Here is a 16,087-nt window from a genome sequence, read left to right as displayed (position 1 = left end):
ACAAGATATATACACTGTAGTGTCTATGTGTATTTATATATATGTATATGTTATAATAGAAATACTATATTGTTTATGGTTTCCTGTGTCCTGAGCAATTTCAAACAAATGGGTCTCGTTTTTCATATCGATGGGACATTAATTTACTTATTTTACAATACAAACCTGGCTATGAATGTCTGTCCTGTGGAAATACTGGAATTCTCCCTGGGGTTTCCCTTCTCATCTGAAAAACCAGCGCTGAAACAGTCTACCACAAAGGCAGCACCTCACCCCGAATTCTGCATCCTGGTACCTGAGTAACCCCAGCCAACAGTTTACATTGCCCTCTGCTTATCCCTACATGAAATTTGATAGATTTAACCTGGGACACCCAAAATAGCTTGGGATGTGGTTATCAGAGGCCACTCCCTGGGTGATACTGCTGATGATGATAGCAACTGGCTCTCTTCAAGCCCGCAGGTCTTTCCTATAAAAGATGGGGTCATGGCTGTAGAAGGTTTTCCCTGCAACATCCTCAGCCCTGTGGTCTGCTACAGCAAAGGTTTTCTCTTCAGCCTTCGGAGGAGAGGTATGGAAACAAATACATGGTGATTGCACTTTGTCAAGGAGTGGCTTTGTTGGGAAGTGATAGATGTCGCTAAATCTGGTTAAATTTTGAGATTTTAAGGTTTGAGAACTATGTATATGCCAAAGACACATTTCCTTCCAGTCCTTGCTTTTGTTCTACTTATGAAGTGTGTTTCTTTCATCTCTCAATATCTGTCAGTTAAAATTAAAAAATACCAGTTATACTAAAAGGCAAAGGTGTTCTTCAGGATTGCTTGAAACTGTTACAAAAACTTAAGTCAATGTTCTCTCATAAGTTTTGCAGATTGTTTAAATTGTGATCATGACTAAAAATATTCTGGTTTGAGGTATATTGTTACCTCTGCTAATGAAGCAGCTAGTGAAAGATGCAGCAATATCAAAACAATTTTTCCTGTGTTAGGAAAGAGGCAGTTGTCTGCTTGTAGATGGTTTCATTCCAGCTCTTCAACAGCCCCATGGCAACTAAAGAAATTTTGCCTGTAAAAGTAATGCTAGAAAAGACACTTTCCTGTACTTTCATCTGTTCATAATCCTGTGTAGTAGCTGGAAATGAGGAAAACCATAATAATGTGATCTGTTTGCTGGGTCAGTCCCAGATGACAAATAACTCCATAGAAAGCTGTTCCCATCTCTGGGGGAAAAAAACCAAAACCAGTCTCTGATTTTGTCCAGTTTTGTTTAAAAATTCTCCATCAGGTGGCTTCTCTCACTCTCCCTGGGAAACCTTGCTGAAAGCTAGACCTTCTTGTTTTCACACTACATGCAGTCTGTGATTCATACAGATAGTTCCATCTCAGTTTAAATCCTGTCACAGAAGCCCCTGGGATGGGCATTTGATTCACTCATTCACCATCCCTGTGGTGAGTCCTGCAGAGCCACCAAATTACAGCCTAAAAATTCAATGTTTGTCCAGATGGATGTATCCCAAGCACTTTCCCCAATCTCTATGGCGGTGAATAGGCTGACTTTTCCACCCCATGGATCTCACTTTTTATAACAGCCTGTGGAGAATGGGTCTTCTCTTCCAGGGTTGCTGGCCTCTCCACTTTCTTCATTCTGGAGGGAAAGCTGGTGTCCAGGGTAGTGGTGGGGAGGGAGTACAACCACCAAGTGACACAGCATGGATTTCTGCAATTGTTATAAATATTTATTAACAGGTCCTGTAAAAAACAAGGAAAATGGTGAAGATTTGCTGTTCTCTCCTCCTCTTAAGTTTGCTCAGCGGGCAACTGAGCGCCAACCCTGGACTCAAAGTGAGGATCACCCAGAAGGGGCTGGAGTATGGTATGTGTGACGTTCTCAGGAGGCGTAGTGGCATTCCCTTTAATACTGATATGACAAAGGAAAGAGAGGGCAGTGGGAGTAAATGACCTAATGACAGGTTATAAAGGAAAGGTTAACAGCACAATAGAGCAAAGTCAGTAAGCTGCTTGACAGCATTGAACATCATAGCAAGGTTTATCTGACCTCAGATATTGAATCAGTTAGTTCAGCTCTTGCCATGACTAGGAGTGAGACCTGAAATAGCACTGCTGGGTCTCAAGTGAGATACCACCTTCTTGCTGATTCTCTGTCCATCACATTTCCTAAGCCAGAAGCATGTAACTATGAACTCCCAGGCACTATCAAAGGCAACTGAACTGGTCACTGTTTTCCTATAGCCAAGGAGGTTGGGCTGGAAATCCTGAAGCAGAATATGGAGAAGGAGTGTTTCCCTGATTTGACTGGCCATGAGAAATTTGGGCTTGGTAATGTCAAATACAACATCTCAAGGTAAGTATTCTCTCTGGGGGAAAATTGTGTTTGACTGAAATTTGTATCTTGTTTTGTGTTCATTCTGACTCATGAAATACAATTTTTTTTTATCTTTTCTCTCTCATGCTCTAGAATACGTGTTACTGCTGTTGAATTACCCAGTGCTTCCATCTCCCTCCTACCAGGGTCTGGGATAAAACTGGTGATTGGAAATGCTTCTCTAACCATCGATATGAACTGGAACATAAGGACCTGGATGTTGTATGTACAGCTTTGCATGTCCTGGGATATTTTTCTTGATGGATAATACAAAAATGCATATTTTAGTTTATTCTTGTGACCCCTTCATGGTAAAGGTGCTCTTTATCAGCTGGCAGCAGTAACCCAGGAGCACATACTGATGCTTCTCAACAGGTCTGCTGGTGGGAGACAGCCCCTGCCCCCTCAGACATCAGCACTGATGAAGAGCGCAGGTCTGAGAAGCACTGCTGCGAATAGTACAGGACTGCTGCTCTAGCTGAATGCTGTCATTGTCCAGCCTGACAGCTAATGACACATTTAGACAAACTGTAGTGTGGTGGATCACAGTCCAGTATAATAAACCCTCATCGTGCAGTCACACTATTAGAAACCCTCTGCTATGCTATCAAGAGATACAGTTCAAAAGCTGATGGAAAATGGATGAGCAAATGGCAATATCCTTAGAGCAGTCTCCACACCTTCTTAGTCCCAAACTGTTCCAGAGGAAAGAAAACCCTCTTCCCTTCCCCACAACCCACATTACCTATATGGCTAAAGTGATTGAATTACAGCAGTCTCTGATCTGCACTTCTGCCAGGGACAGCAGGGCTGCATGCAGGGGGAGGGGACCTGGGAGCTGATGGGGGTGACACAGCAGGAGGCACAGTGCCCTCGCTGGCAAGCACCCAACACAGGCAAGCAAAGCAGAATAATGGCAGTGACCAGGAGCGGCCACGAGTCTGCATTGCCAGGCAATTCCATAGTGAAAAGGTGGGGGGTTTTCAGTTTTTATTTATTTTCACTTTATGCAGCAAAGACAGTGGAAGAGGCACAGTGCACATTTCAAAGGTGTTCGTTACCGCAATCTTTTCAACACCCCTGGATAATACAGGCCCCACGTCAATATCCCTCACCAGCTGCCAGACAACTTCTGGTGACATAGATATCAAGCTGAATGGGAAAAGTGGGTAAGTGGAAGAGATCTGTATAAACTCTCTCAGAAAATAGTTGTCAATGAATGGCACAGGGATAAATTCACAAACTAGGGCACACAGAATTGCTTTTAGGCATCATAGGCACCAAAGGTGAGAACTGGGACCCTAATACAGCATTAAAATGGCCAACATTGATATTTGTCCTTGTATTTACACACAGTAGAAGATAAAGACAGAATCAAACAATCCCTTGTGCTTCTTCAGCACCACTTCTTTCAAACTTCTGCTCTAATCTTCAGCTCTAGGTAGAAGTTACATACTTGTACTATGCTTCGCTCCTCCTAGTCACAGTGCTACCAAAATTGAACAGAACCAGACTGCTGTCTGTTAAGCCTCTGGATACAGCCCCATGAAACAGTATTTCATTGTTTTCTTATATTTTTCTCACTTTCTGAATACCACTCTTGTCACCTTTTTGGGGGGTTGTTTTTGTTTGTTTATTTTTACTTGTTTTGGAAGTTCCTAGTGCAGAGACTATTTTGTACATATATGATGGTGGTACCATGAAGAATTCCCTTCTCATAAATATGAATTAACCCAGGCTGAGATGCTCAATGGTGAAATTATCATCTTTTAAATGGTGTCTCTCTGATAGTTTCTACATTTCAAAAAGCTCCCATGCCGTACTAGAATATCACACTAAGAGGCCATTAAATTCATGTTCTGCAGTGATATCTGATCTCCTGTTAATGACCATAGTGCTTGACCCATTAATTGCCTTCTTCCTTCCCTCTAGCTTCCTGCATAACTTCTTTATCAAGTATCTGAAGAAACCCATTCACAGGAGCTTGGTTACTAATGTAAGCCTTTCACATTGTATAGGGGAGGGGTGTAAGGAGGATGGCATTCACAAGTCAGTGCTGTGAACTTTGCAGAGGAAGAACTAGAAAAATAATCTTATAATAGTCCTATGCTGGTCTGATCAGCACAGTCATCATTCTGCCAGCCGGAAATGATTCCAGATAAAGTGCCAGGTTCATGGCCAAGATACTGACACAGCTACATTCAACCAAGGCATCAGTAGGGATGGAAAATGTAGTTATTTTTCCATTCCAATGCAGAGTAAGTTCCTGCCTGTGTACCTACCTGCCTGGGGTTTAGGTCATTTTTGGGCTCGGCAGACGAAACATATACTGGGCAATGCATAGAGAAATTATAGTATATCAACTGACAGTAGGACATATTTCAACTTCATAGTATCAAAGAGGTGAGTAGTTCTGATGACATCCTGCCCAGAGCCACTGAGAGGAGATAGAGCTTGAGATGGCTGTCATTCTGTCCAGGGATTTACAGTTGGACTCGATGACCTTAAGGGTCTTTTCCAACCTAAATGATTCTATGATTCTGAGATCTCTCTCGTGAGACCAATATGAAAGCTGTCCTCGCACTATTTAAGGTTGTGGTTTTGTCACCCCCATCAGGCTGCCTCTGGAAACTTGCCTCTTTTTTGCAGCTCTGACATATGACATGCTTACCTTGCACCAAGCAGGAACCTTGGGGATCCAGTTAGCTGAAGAGAAGCCAGATTAGGTGTTTTGATAAACAAATGCTGCAATGTGTGTCGTGCAGCAGAAAGATCTGCTAGCACACGTGTAAGAGGTGCTTACACATCCAAGCTAATCAGGCTATAACTTGAGTGTGCTTTTATTACAGTCATGTCCCAATATCAGAGCTGGGATCCAGTTGATAGATGAAGACCTCCAATCACTGAATGGTGAGTCATTAGTGATACCTTTCCTTCTGTTTTCTCTCTTCTGATCAGTGAAATTCGGCCACTTCCTAAATGGCAGCTGCTTGGCGATGCCTCCAGGAGTGGTATCAGTCCTTCTGCTCCATCTGCTCCCTTGCATACAGAACCACAGTTAAATAAAGACTGGGCTACTTGAGCAAGAAATTTGTGTTTATAAGAGCCAAGGACTTGGTAGCAATTCTCAGCTTGCAAGTGTGGCAGTGTGCACTTCTGTTGTGAGAAATGCCACTTAGAGGCCACACAGTACTGATGTTGAGGCAGTTTTCCCTTACCATGCTCCAAGTCCTCCTGCACACACAGCACTTTACAGGCTGAAGCCTGCTCTCCTAGTCTGCCTGGAAATTAAGTTTTACTTGCCTATTCATCAGACTTGCGGGAGGCAAAATGAAAAAGCTTCTTTGCAAAAACCTTCTCACTTGAACCACTTTGGGTTAGATTTGCAGGCATTTAAGACACCCCAAGTGTTGGCCAGATACCATGTGCAAAACACGGGTATCTAAGCAAATCAGGCACCCTCCTTCTGGGAAAGTATTTGCACGTTACAGGCACTTTGGATGCTCTTAGAACTGCTTGACAAGAAATCCCAACACCTCCTTATGCCCTGAAGCACTGATATGGCTATCTCCTTTTTTGGGTTAGACCAAACTTACTTTCCACAATGAGAAAACAACAGACAAACTAGAGGAGGTGCTTTACAGAGGGTGTCAGTTGAAACATCAAATCTTAGGTCAGAATGCATGTTAGGAGGTTCCTGGTTGTGTTTTTCTCTACTCCCTGGAACAACTTGTGTTACTCCCTGTCAGAAACTTAGATTTAAATATACATAGAATTATTTCTGTGGTTTTTGTAATATTGTGTGTCTGATCTACCACCCTTACAGTTGCAATGCAGATTGATGATTTGGCTGAAGTAGACTACTCCTTAAGTAGCTTGCCAGCAGTATTTCGACCATTCATTGACCTGGACTTAAAGGTAGTTGCCTGAAGTGCTCTTTGCAAGGTTGCTGTGCGTTCCATCATTCTATGAGACACTTTCTAAGATGACCGTGATTGTTGTTCTGAACATAAAGGCTCATTGCCTGAGAAGACAGACATTTCAAAGCATTATTGTGTTTGTTACAGTAGTAATTTGTAACAATCCTGTTGTGAAATGAACTATTTAAAGGCCACATCCTTTTCTTTAAACTGCTGTTGAGTTGGTTGTAAAAAATAGAGAGCAGTTAAAGTTGACTAAGCAAGGTAGAAGAAAAGAGAAAGGGAAAGGAAAGAAAAAACTATTCAACCTCATCATTCTCTCACTGTTGATTAATATCTGGGACTTCATTGTTCAGTCAGTGTAATATTTCTATACATGGGACTAACTAGATGTGTCTGCTGTCAGATGAGAGAGGAAAAGAAAGAGCAAGACTATCAGAGCAAGAATTAAGCCTCTGGCTTCCTGAATGGGAAGACAGAAGACCCTTTCAAAAGCACAGGAGCCCAAGGAGTCCTGCCGAGTCCAAGGACTTGAAAGTTTGTTTCAAATTAAGGATAAAAGTCTCCTTATGTACTGAAATTAAAATATGACTAGTTCCTCATTCTGAAATTACTTTGTTGAGGGTAGTTGTCATCATTATAGTATCTGAGATCCTTAATTAAGTTTAAGATGCCTTGTGCTTGGTGCTCTACAAAGGCAAAATGAGAAGACAGTCTTGTCACAAAGATCCTATAAATTAAATATTAAAAAGAAAAGGACAACAGGGAAATAAGAGAGGTGGAAACACAAAGGAACAAAAAGTTTGTATCTGTTTGTATGGTAGACACTGGTCTCAGCATACCAGCTCTGCAGCTGCTGTGAAACTCTTCTAAGTATTGCAGCAACTAGATTTTAAGCAGGGACTTGAGTCAGACTAAAGAGGTAAAATCATGGCTGTTCCAAGAGCTACTCTCCCATGTAAGTTACATGGAGGAAATATACTAAGCAAGTGTCTGGTAAATCCAGCAAGTGAGTATTGAGTAGGAGGTCACCAGCTGTGATCCAGCACTTTGTAAGCATTTTGATAGTCCTTAAAAGGCAACAGGAACTTTAGAGCTAGATGAAAAAATAAAGACAGACAAAATACACTTGAGATGAAACAGAAACAGGAGAACTAATAAAAAACTTTAACCTTTAAATGTCTTCATCATTTTAAATCAATTTTTGTTTCATCTGGATGCATTTGGAAGTATTAGATCTGCAAGGCTTGACTAATATAATGAGTAGTGCAGAAGACACATAGGCATTTTAGGTTTGTCTGACATAACTTTCTCTCATAAGCCTTTTGTCTGCACAAGTTATCAGCTTGATTCTGGGTAAAGTAAGGTGCTGATTTTAACCAAGAAAGACCTCTGGTTTTAGAGATCAATTTTGTAATTGAGACCATTGGATGGCTCTTAAGTAGCAGTTCTCAGATTTAAATTCTTGGAGACAAGGATAGGAGAAAGTAAGGCTTTTCAAAAAGGAGGACCACTAGTCATGTTCTTCATGCATTTAGACCCTTAATTTAGAGGGTGATCTGAGGTGGCAGACTGTCCTTGGTAGGTGACCAGTATCCCAAAAGACAGATCCTGGGCCTCATCTGTGAGATGTCCAAATGCTGGAACTTGCCTTCACCACCTGCTTGAAAGCACCAAGCCTTCAGGGTGTACTACAAAGCCTGCATACTCATTTATATACCAAATGAATAGCCTGGGCAAAGTAAAGGAAAGTAGCATTCCTTGTCTGCAGTCATGGTAAAATTATATTTTGACTCTGTTTTTTTTATCTCTGACAATAACTCTTAGGGCGTAGCCTTTCCAGCTGGAAACTATACTGACTCTCCCTACGTGCCAGCTTCCTTCACAATCCCGGACCAAAGTGATTCCATGCTCTACCTTGCCTTCTCTGAGTATTTCTTTCAGACCTCCTCATTTGCTTACTACACCACAGGGGCCTTCAACATAACCATTGCAGAGGAGGTGAGCAGGACACAGAGGAATGGGGTCAGAGTGGTTCACATAGGGCTTTGACCTGCCAGATGTCAGTATGTGGCCATATAAAACTCTTAGTTCATCTGCAGAGTCCTGAGACAAGAGATTATAAATGCTAGGGTGTTGTTATTCTCTTTTATTTATGCTCTATATAGATGCCTCAGGCCACAGCCAGGCATGCCAAGTTCCACTGAGCAAAGTACCAAATACTGCCAGCTTTGTTACAAAAAATAAGGGGTTTGTAGACCTGAGGCACAGACATCACTAATATGGACAAGGGATCAACTCTGGAGAATCTTGCAGCCTCAGTGGCTGAGGGATCTTCATAGAATGAAAGAACTACAGGGACCCTGTAAGCAAAGCATATGTCAAAGCACAGCATCTGTGCCTTGGAGGCTGCCTGACTTGGCTAACCTGACTGCAGGAGGTTCAGTAAATCCCAAACCCTATAGACTGCAGCCCAAACTATAATGACACTAAGCATTTGCTTTCTGAGGGATTATTTTGGCACATATTATTGGGAATCTGCTTTAAGTATACTGAGTCTCTTGGGAATATTTCTGAGGGGTAAAAACTCAAAGATTCATTGAGATGACAGTAACAATGCATTTAGAGAAAAGCTGACCATGAAGGTCAAATCTGGTAACTCATTTGTTTTCTCACTTTTCTTTTTCCTCCAGACTTGCAGCTATTTTAATATAAACACAGAGATATTTGGCACTATCATCCCTGAGGTGAGTATCATTACTTTCACAAAGTCTTTGGGAAGCCACCCAGTGTGGGTGTCAAGACACCTCACTACTGGTGTATCCCAAAGGCTTGTAGGGCCAGCAGGGCACCTGCGCTGATGAAGCGGGCACACGTGTGCCTTGTAACAGCAGAGCAGATGGGCTTTGTCACTTCCCACCTCATGATGAGTTGAATGACTTGCACTGTTACCAAACATAATCTTGGCCCATAACCTTGCACATCAATCTTTTCTCTGGGCACCATGCCCAAGCCACAGCTGTTCCCACCTAGAACCAGCTCTGCACAGCAAAAAGCTTCCAGTCATGAGTCCTGCTTTGAGAGACCTCCAAGAGGGCCTCAGCTCAGAAAAAAACACTTTTCTCCTCCCCAAACCTGCATAATTCTCTTTGCTTTGCTGCTGGCCTGTGACTGATGAGCAGAAAGACCTGGGAAGGGACCACGTGCAGGAAACTGAGCTAACAGATGGTCAGGAAACATTACATCCTATGGAACAGACAAGGCAGATGCACAGGATTTCCATTTATTTTAGGTGGAGGAGATGAATATAACAGGACAGGGAATATGAGCACAGATGACTTCTACCAGCCTTCTGAGACAGAATGACAAACCAAAAATGAGCATAAGAAGCCCTAGGCTATAAATGCCAAGGATGGGTGAAATCAGATTAATGGTTCAAAGTACTTCACATTCTTGTTTGCTTCCCAGATGTTATTAAGTTCCCTCCTCAGAAATGTAAGAATTCTCCAAGGGCAGTCATGTATGGTGTTCTCCATAAAATGCCGTGAGCATTGATGCTGATATTCCACCCCCTCTGTTTCAAATACTGAACTTGGTGAGCCTATTCACTCTTCAGGCAATGAACAGAGTGAGGCTCCTCTGAGGACAGTCCAGAGGAGGAACCCATCTCCTGAGATGGGTGAATTTCAAAGTGAGCAACTCCTGAGCTCTTTTATTGTATGACTAAATTCATGGTCCATTTATCTCCTCTGTTTAATTTAGTATTTAATTTCTCTTGAAATTATATGGAAAAATTTGTATTCCTCAAGTGGAAAGAATTTTCCACTGCATTCCTGAGTGACCAATACTGTTAATTTAGCACCACAGGAAATCTTTGTTTCCTTCTTACCTGAAAGAATCTTATGTTAGCAGCTATCCTTAACCTCATCATAAGGAACTACTTTAAAATTATTGCTTCGAAACTGAGAACATGCGGTATTCTGATCCATTTTATGAGAAAAGTGCTTTTCTTTTTCTCTTTTTTTGTCTTTGAATCTTACAGGTAGCTAAATATTCAGTTACACCCAACCCAGTGATGTTGAAGCTAATGGCTACTGAAATCCCTATCATCAGCTTAGAGCAGGATTCCTTCACGGTAGAGATTCAGGGCTCCATGGAGGTGTTGGCTGTTCTGCCAGACTCAACCACCCAGTCTCTGTTCACAATGAACATAGTAAGTACAACAAACAAGGTGACATTTAACACAGGGTTAAATATGTTTGTTCCTTCCTTCTGTTAAAGCTCTGTACAAGAAACAAAGAAAATGCCAAATTTCTAGTGCTTAAACGTGCAAATCCCCCTTAGTCACAGGTGGTGTAGGCATGACCTCACCTAGCCTATAGGACATTTCTATGGTAAAGAACATTCTCCTACAGATGGACAAAAATCCAAACATATAGTGACTCTGATTTGATTAACCAAGGTTTTGTTCTGTGGAATGACAGTTCAGCAAGTATGAGTCATGCCTCTTGGCAACTTGTTCATGGCTTTGATTAATGAAATCTCATTACCCCATTTCAGGTCCTGTCAGTGCCATTCAAACAAACAGACATTTACTGTGTGCAGCCTTGCAATGAGAAAGTTGCATTTACCTAAAACAGCTTCCATACATAACTGGAAAGATGGTATTTATGTGTTGGTGACTAATTCACATGAAGGGTCGTGGGGTTTGTTATGTCTGGTAACCCATGGTTTCTTTATTCTGCAGGCAGCCAACACCAGCATTTCTCTGAATGTATTTGATCAGAAATTGATGGGCTCGCTGTGTTTGAACAGGTAATCCAACCTGGGATGAAAAAGATTTCCAGCCCTTTGGAAAACAATGTTAGCAATCCCAACATTAGTAGTTTAGACATATGATCAGATAACTATGAATATGTTTTGCTGGTAAATTCATCTGCATTAGTTTCTCTAAATCTCACAGCACTTGTACAGTTTAGAGGAGGCAGGAAGCTTCTCTCTGACAACTGCCATGTCCCCAAGGGACTGCCCACCAGCTGTGGATTGCTGCAGGGCAGTGGTCTCACTGGACTTCTCTGGTTTTACTTCTACTCCCCTCTGAGCTAGGTAAACTAAGCGTGTAGGGCAGTTTGGATGACCATAAATCATCTGAGAGTTTCCTTCATCACTTTCCAGCTGGCAAGATGTCATGGTTTTCTAGACAACTTGTGCCACTAAAGAATGTCAGAGCAGTCCAGGGCACAGTAAAGAACCTGGGCCCCTGCAGGTCCCCTATGCAGATATTCTTAGAGCAGACATTCACTAACTGAAGTCCTGCAGCTTCCAAGGGTCAGAAAGCTGGAGACCAGAGGCTAGGTCATTTACACATCTAGCATGTCACATTTCATGGAGAAGAAGCTCTGTATACCAGGACCTCACAACTGGGAATTGGTACTCCAATTTCATAAAAGTCCCTAAGAAAGACACAGGGTTAAGAACATGCAGAGTTCATCAGGGCAGAGAGATGTTAGGAATTTAAGGAGGATAGTGCTGATAGCATTTTCTGCAGTAATTTTCAAAGAGGAAAATCTAGAGTGTGCTGGGAGCTGGTTTTGAGAACTCAGGTACTGGTGCTGAGGAAACTCAGAAATCTTTTGCTGGATACAAGAGTGACATAGGGAATAAGTATTTCAATTTGGAAACAGAAGCAGTAGCAACAAAGCCAGCAGCAGCAGTACCATACCACGAACAGATCCTTTCTTCCTGGTAAGACTCACACAAAAGCATTATGCAGATGTACCAAAATCTTTGCAAAATGCCTGACACCCTGCAAGTCCTTGGTAAAATAAATTGTCAGTAGGATTTCCAAAACAGCACAGAGGGAGAAGCACACTCACATTGCTGGCTACAGCTCTTCCAGCACACTGTTGCATGGATGCTCAGCAGTGCTTCAAGAAAACCACGTCCTTCTCTATGCAGCAGTATGCAGTGTGTGAAATTGCTTCAGAAATCTCTTTACAGATGCTTCTTAAGGCCTGGAGCTCTACAGCAATGACTGCACATGATTAGAATAAGTGTGTTTATCCTTTCTTAGTGACTCATCTTGTTTCACTTCTTTCCCTCAGGCTCCAGTTCTCCCTAGCCCACTCCAATGTTGGCTCTTTTGAGGTAAGTGGGTAGTTGAAGCGTATAGGAAATGCAAACCAAGAATATCAATGATATCAAGGCTAAAGAGTAAGCAGCTAAATTTTATCTGTATTTCCAAATCATTAGGCTTCATTCCCAGATGGCTCTTTTCCTGTCCTCTGGCAGCCACCTCTCTGTTCTGAACTTAAATATATACTCTTTGGGGCAAGTTAATGCTCTGCAAAGGAGACATTCTGTAGTTCCCCGGCTGCAGTAAGCAGAGATCTGTCGAATCATCCCAGTGAAACAGAGTAGACCTGACCTGTAGCAGCATAGCCGAGCGCCGTCTAATGGTCACATGTATAGCTGAGGCACAGGCACTCCGTGGGCTGCAGTGATGCTCATCAAGGTGCTCGGAATTACGGCAAGGAGGGGGAGTCGAGATACTTCCCTCGGATGCCTGAAATATGTACAGTTGTAGCCTTGCAGGGGAAAACCCTGCGTCCGCAGAGAGTCATTTCATTCTCAGTATAATCAATCAGTTCCAAATATCTGAGGAGAAAGGATTAAAACTGTTCTGGTCCTGCTTTGCTATTGGTGATAAATTATCTCACAATAAATAAAGGAAATAGACTGTTTTAAATTAAAATGTTGGCCAAGCATAATGAAATCCATTTGTATTTTGCATCCCACTTCCTTTGCATCATTCCAAAACCTTAAGCTCCAAAGTTCACTTGAGCTTGTGACTCTTTTGAGGCCAAAAGAGAGCTGGAAGTTGAATAAGAGCCTACTAACTCCACCCAGGATTAGGGCACAACAGTTCTACTGCCATCAGGAAATGATGGCTAACTCAGTTTTTCTCGTCTGTGGCAGGTCTTGCTTCTGGAGAACATCCTATCTTACATTTTACAGACTGAAGTAATTCCATCAGCTAATGGTAAGGTTGTATTTCAAAGCATCAGCTAAAAAGCTTCCAGCAGAATGTGTGATTCTACAGACTTTCTGATTAAGTTTTCAGCTCCCATTAATTGGAATGGAAAATGACCATCAGCCAGTAAGCAGTGGAAGGGGGAGATTGATCTGTAGGGGTGTAAGTGCTCCCTCTCACTGGCACTGTTCTGCAAAAAGGGCAAATATTATTTGGAAAGTAAAAATTCATCTGCCTTCATCTCAGTCTAGGTGGCCCTGATGCATCAGGGAGAAAAGCATGTCTCTCTCATCTGCACACCTGCCTGAGGCCACCATATGTGAAATGTGTTCCTTTTTATTGGACCAGCACAGAGATTTTGCCTCTCATCAATCTTATTTAAGGCCCTGGAGGGAGGTAGAGCTTTGTGTCAGCCCTCTGTACTGGGATGAACATCACCTTCTTTAATTAATGGATACAAATGGGAACAGGTTCTAACAATGGTAGAGCTGTATTAATAATCCCTCAGGGATCATTAGGGACAAATCACTGAGTATGTAATGTGTTGGACATGAAATGCCTTGGTTTGGCTGCAACATTCTGCCAAGAGAGAAGCACTTGTAAATCTTTTTTCCCACTGGTAAATGAGCAGCTTAGCTACCTCCCAGGGTTGCTTGTGAAGACTAAGAGGCTAATTGGTATAAATGACCTACAAGTCTCTGGATAAACAGTGTTGTTGAAAGGCAAGTGTTTATTATTTTTCAGATGCATACCTAAATCATCTTTTGCCTCTTTTTTTAAGCTAAACTGTCAAAAGGATTCCCTCTTCCCAATCTGGCCAATGTTACCTTGACAAGACCTCACATTACAATTGTACAGGTGAGATTTTGATACTTACGGAAGATTTTCTTTTATGAAAGGTTATCCCTCTTTTTCATTTTTTTTGCTAGGCATATATTCACCTTCTATTGTGCCAGAAAATTGCTGTATTTGAGCCACTGAAGTAGTAAAAATGGGTTTAAAATGAGATCTGTGATAGTGGTAAAATTCTATTAGAAACAAATGTATCTTTCTTTGAGAGGAAAAGTTAGAACTGAATATATAACTATGGAGTGATCAAATGCACAACTTGTTCAGCCTTGCAAGTTGCAGTTCAGTATAAAAACAGGTTTAACATATTGCTCAAATTTGGCCAATCACATCAAATTAGAGTTATCACTACCTCACAGTCCTGTTGAATACTTAAAATATGAGCGGGAGGCAAATTCAATTTTGTGCACCTAGGATGCCCAGATTTTGTCAATATTTGGTGATGATGACTCAGGTTAGTAGCCAAAAGTAGTTAGTGAGCTCTCAGAAAATATTTTTTTGCCTTCTGGTTATCCTTCTCCAAATCTAGCCCTTAGTTTGAGCATACAGAATGTTGCTCGGCAGTCAATCAGTACAAAGGCATTGCTGACAAACGAATGCCCAGAAAATGAGTAAGCCTCTTGCATTCCTCCACTTCTTTACCAACTTCTCAAAGTTATTTTCAGCTTTGCAGAGACTCCTAAATCTTTGTTTGCAGTTAAGCACAAAACACAGCTCAGGAAAGGAAATGCAAAGGTCTGTATGTGCTGACAATGGGGGAAACTTTAAGGACAAGTTTAGAATAAATGGCTAATTCTTAAGTGGCACAAATTAGGTAAAAAATAATCCCACCTTGTGATGATTGCCTAGTTGCCTCAAGGCTCAGATGAACCTTCCTAAGCAGGCTGTATGATCTTTAGATTCCTTCCTGTCACTAACATGGTGCAAAGGGATAGCACCCAGGGAAAGATGGAGCCTTTTTGCAAAGTTCAAAGGACAGAGTTGTATAAAACTTGTACTTCCAAGGCTCAGCTGTTTTCAGTAGATTTTTGGACGTTAAACACCAAGATCAATTTGAAATTAAAAAAAAAAAAATGCAAAACAACACGTTCATTTTAATTCATAGTATGTCCATGACTGTTCTTCTCCCCACAGGGATACGTGTTGATTTCGACTGATGTCCACTACAAACACTAAAGGAGAAGACAGACCACTTGTTAAGCATGAACTTCAAATCAAGACAATAATGTGACTCTGAAGACTGAGCACTGTCCAGTTCTGCTGAAATGTTTAACTTGAGCTCTGACAACCCCCATCCTGGTTAGGGGCAAGAGGGGGTGCTGGGAATCAAAAAAAGCTGATGGAATGGTTAGCTGGTATAATGGTGGTAAAAGCAGACCCAAGGGAAAACATGTAACACATGCTTGACATTTATTTATTCTATAGTTTAACTGATACAAAAATGTTTTTAAGATTAATGACTCTTTTGAAATACAATTTTGTCTATATGCTTCCAGAAAGATACTGCAATCTCTTAAAATGGGGAAAAGTACATTGTCAAAATTCTGCTAGGGCAGATACAGCTGCTAATATGTTTCTACTGTAACAATCTTAAACACTTCCCTTCTGTATGCAATGCATGAAGTATGGAGTGAGCCCTCTCTAGAACCATGGAACTGTCAGACTGGGAACTGTCCCCAGTCTTTGCAGTGTCTTAACATAAATCTTAAGATGCAGAAGTGGGAACAGAGACAAAGTGGCATTACTACTCTCCCTCTCTCCCTGCAACTCTTCAAATCCTTGTGCCTGTCGTGTGCCCTGTTCAGTGCTGTTTAACCAGGTTAGATACATTTAACTCCTTCAGTGTTTCTGGGTAAGTCCTCTAAATCTAATTCTCTGACATCTTTATCTGAATTGAAAG

General features: G+C 41.6%; 1 protein-coding gene across 1 annotated transcript; it reads left to right on the top strand.

Moving 5' to 3' along the window:
• The first annotated feature begins 294 nt into the window (after positions 1-294).
• On the top strand, positions 295-15,904 carry BPIFC (BPI fold containing family C). Its single transcript, XM_032106813.1, has 16 exons — positions 295-571; positions 1,749-1,875; positions 2,253-2,364; positions 2,479-2,607; positions 3,399-3,554; positions 4,318-4,381; positions 5,235-5,295; positions 6,212-6,303; positions 8,133-8,306; positions 8,999-9,052; positions 10,348-10,518; positions 11,053-11,120; positions 12,410-12,452; positions 13,284-13,347; positions 14,120-14,196; positions 15,322-15,904. The coding sequence occupies exons 2-16, from the start codon at positions 1,770-1,772 to the stop codon at positions 15,361-15,363; spliced, it is 1,413 nt and encodes a 470-aa protein (XP_031962704.1). The 5' UTR covers positions 295-571; positions 1,749-1,769; the 3' UTR covers positions 15,364-15,904.
• Positions 15,905-16,087: the final 183 nt, after the last annotated feature.

The sequence above is a fragment of the Corvus moneduloides genome, chromosome 4, assembly GCF_009650955.1.
Source record: "Corvus moneduloides isolate bCorMon1 chromosome 4, bCorMon1.pri, whole genome shotgun sequence".
Taxonomy (NCBI): domain Eukaryota; kingdom Metazoa; phylum Chordata; class Aves; order Passeriformes; family Corvidae; genus Corvus; species Corvus moneduloides.
The sequence above is the reverse complement of the archived record's forward strand: the minus strand, read 5'-3'. Positions and strand labels throughout refer to the sequence as shown.

Excerpts from the sequence above, each read along its gene's own strand:
- BPIFC (XM_032106813.1), top strand. The coding sequence starts at position 1,770 with ATGGTGAAGATTTGCTGTTCTCTCCTCCTCTTAAGTTTGCTCAGCGGG. Across the intron at positions 3,555-4,317 it reads AAGCTGAATGGGAAAAGTGG|CTTCCTGCATAACTTCTTTA; the intron begins GTAAGTGGAAGA and ends CCTTCCCTCTAG. Across the intron at positions 8,307-8,998 it reads ACATAACCATTGCAGAGGAG|ACTTGCAGCTATTTTAATAT; the intron begins GTGAGCAGGACA and ends TTTTTCCTCCAG.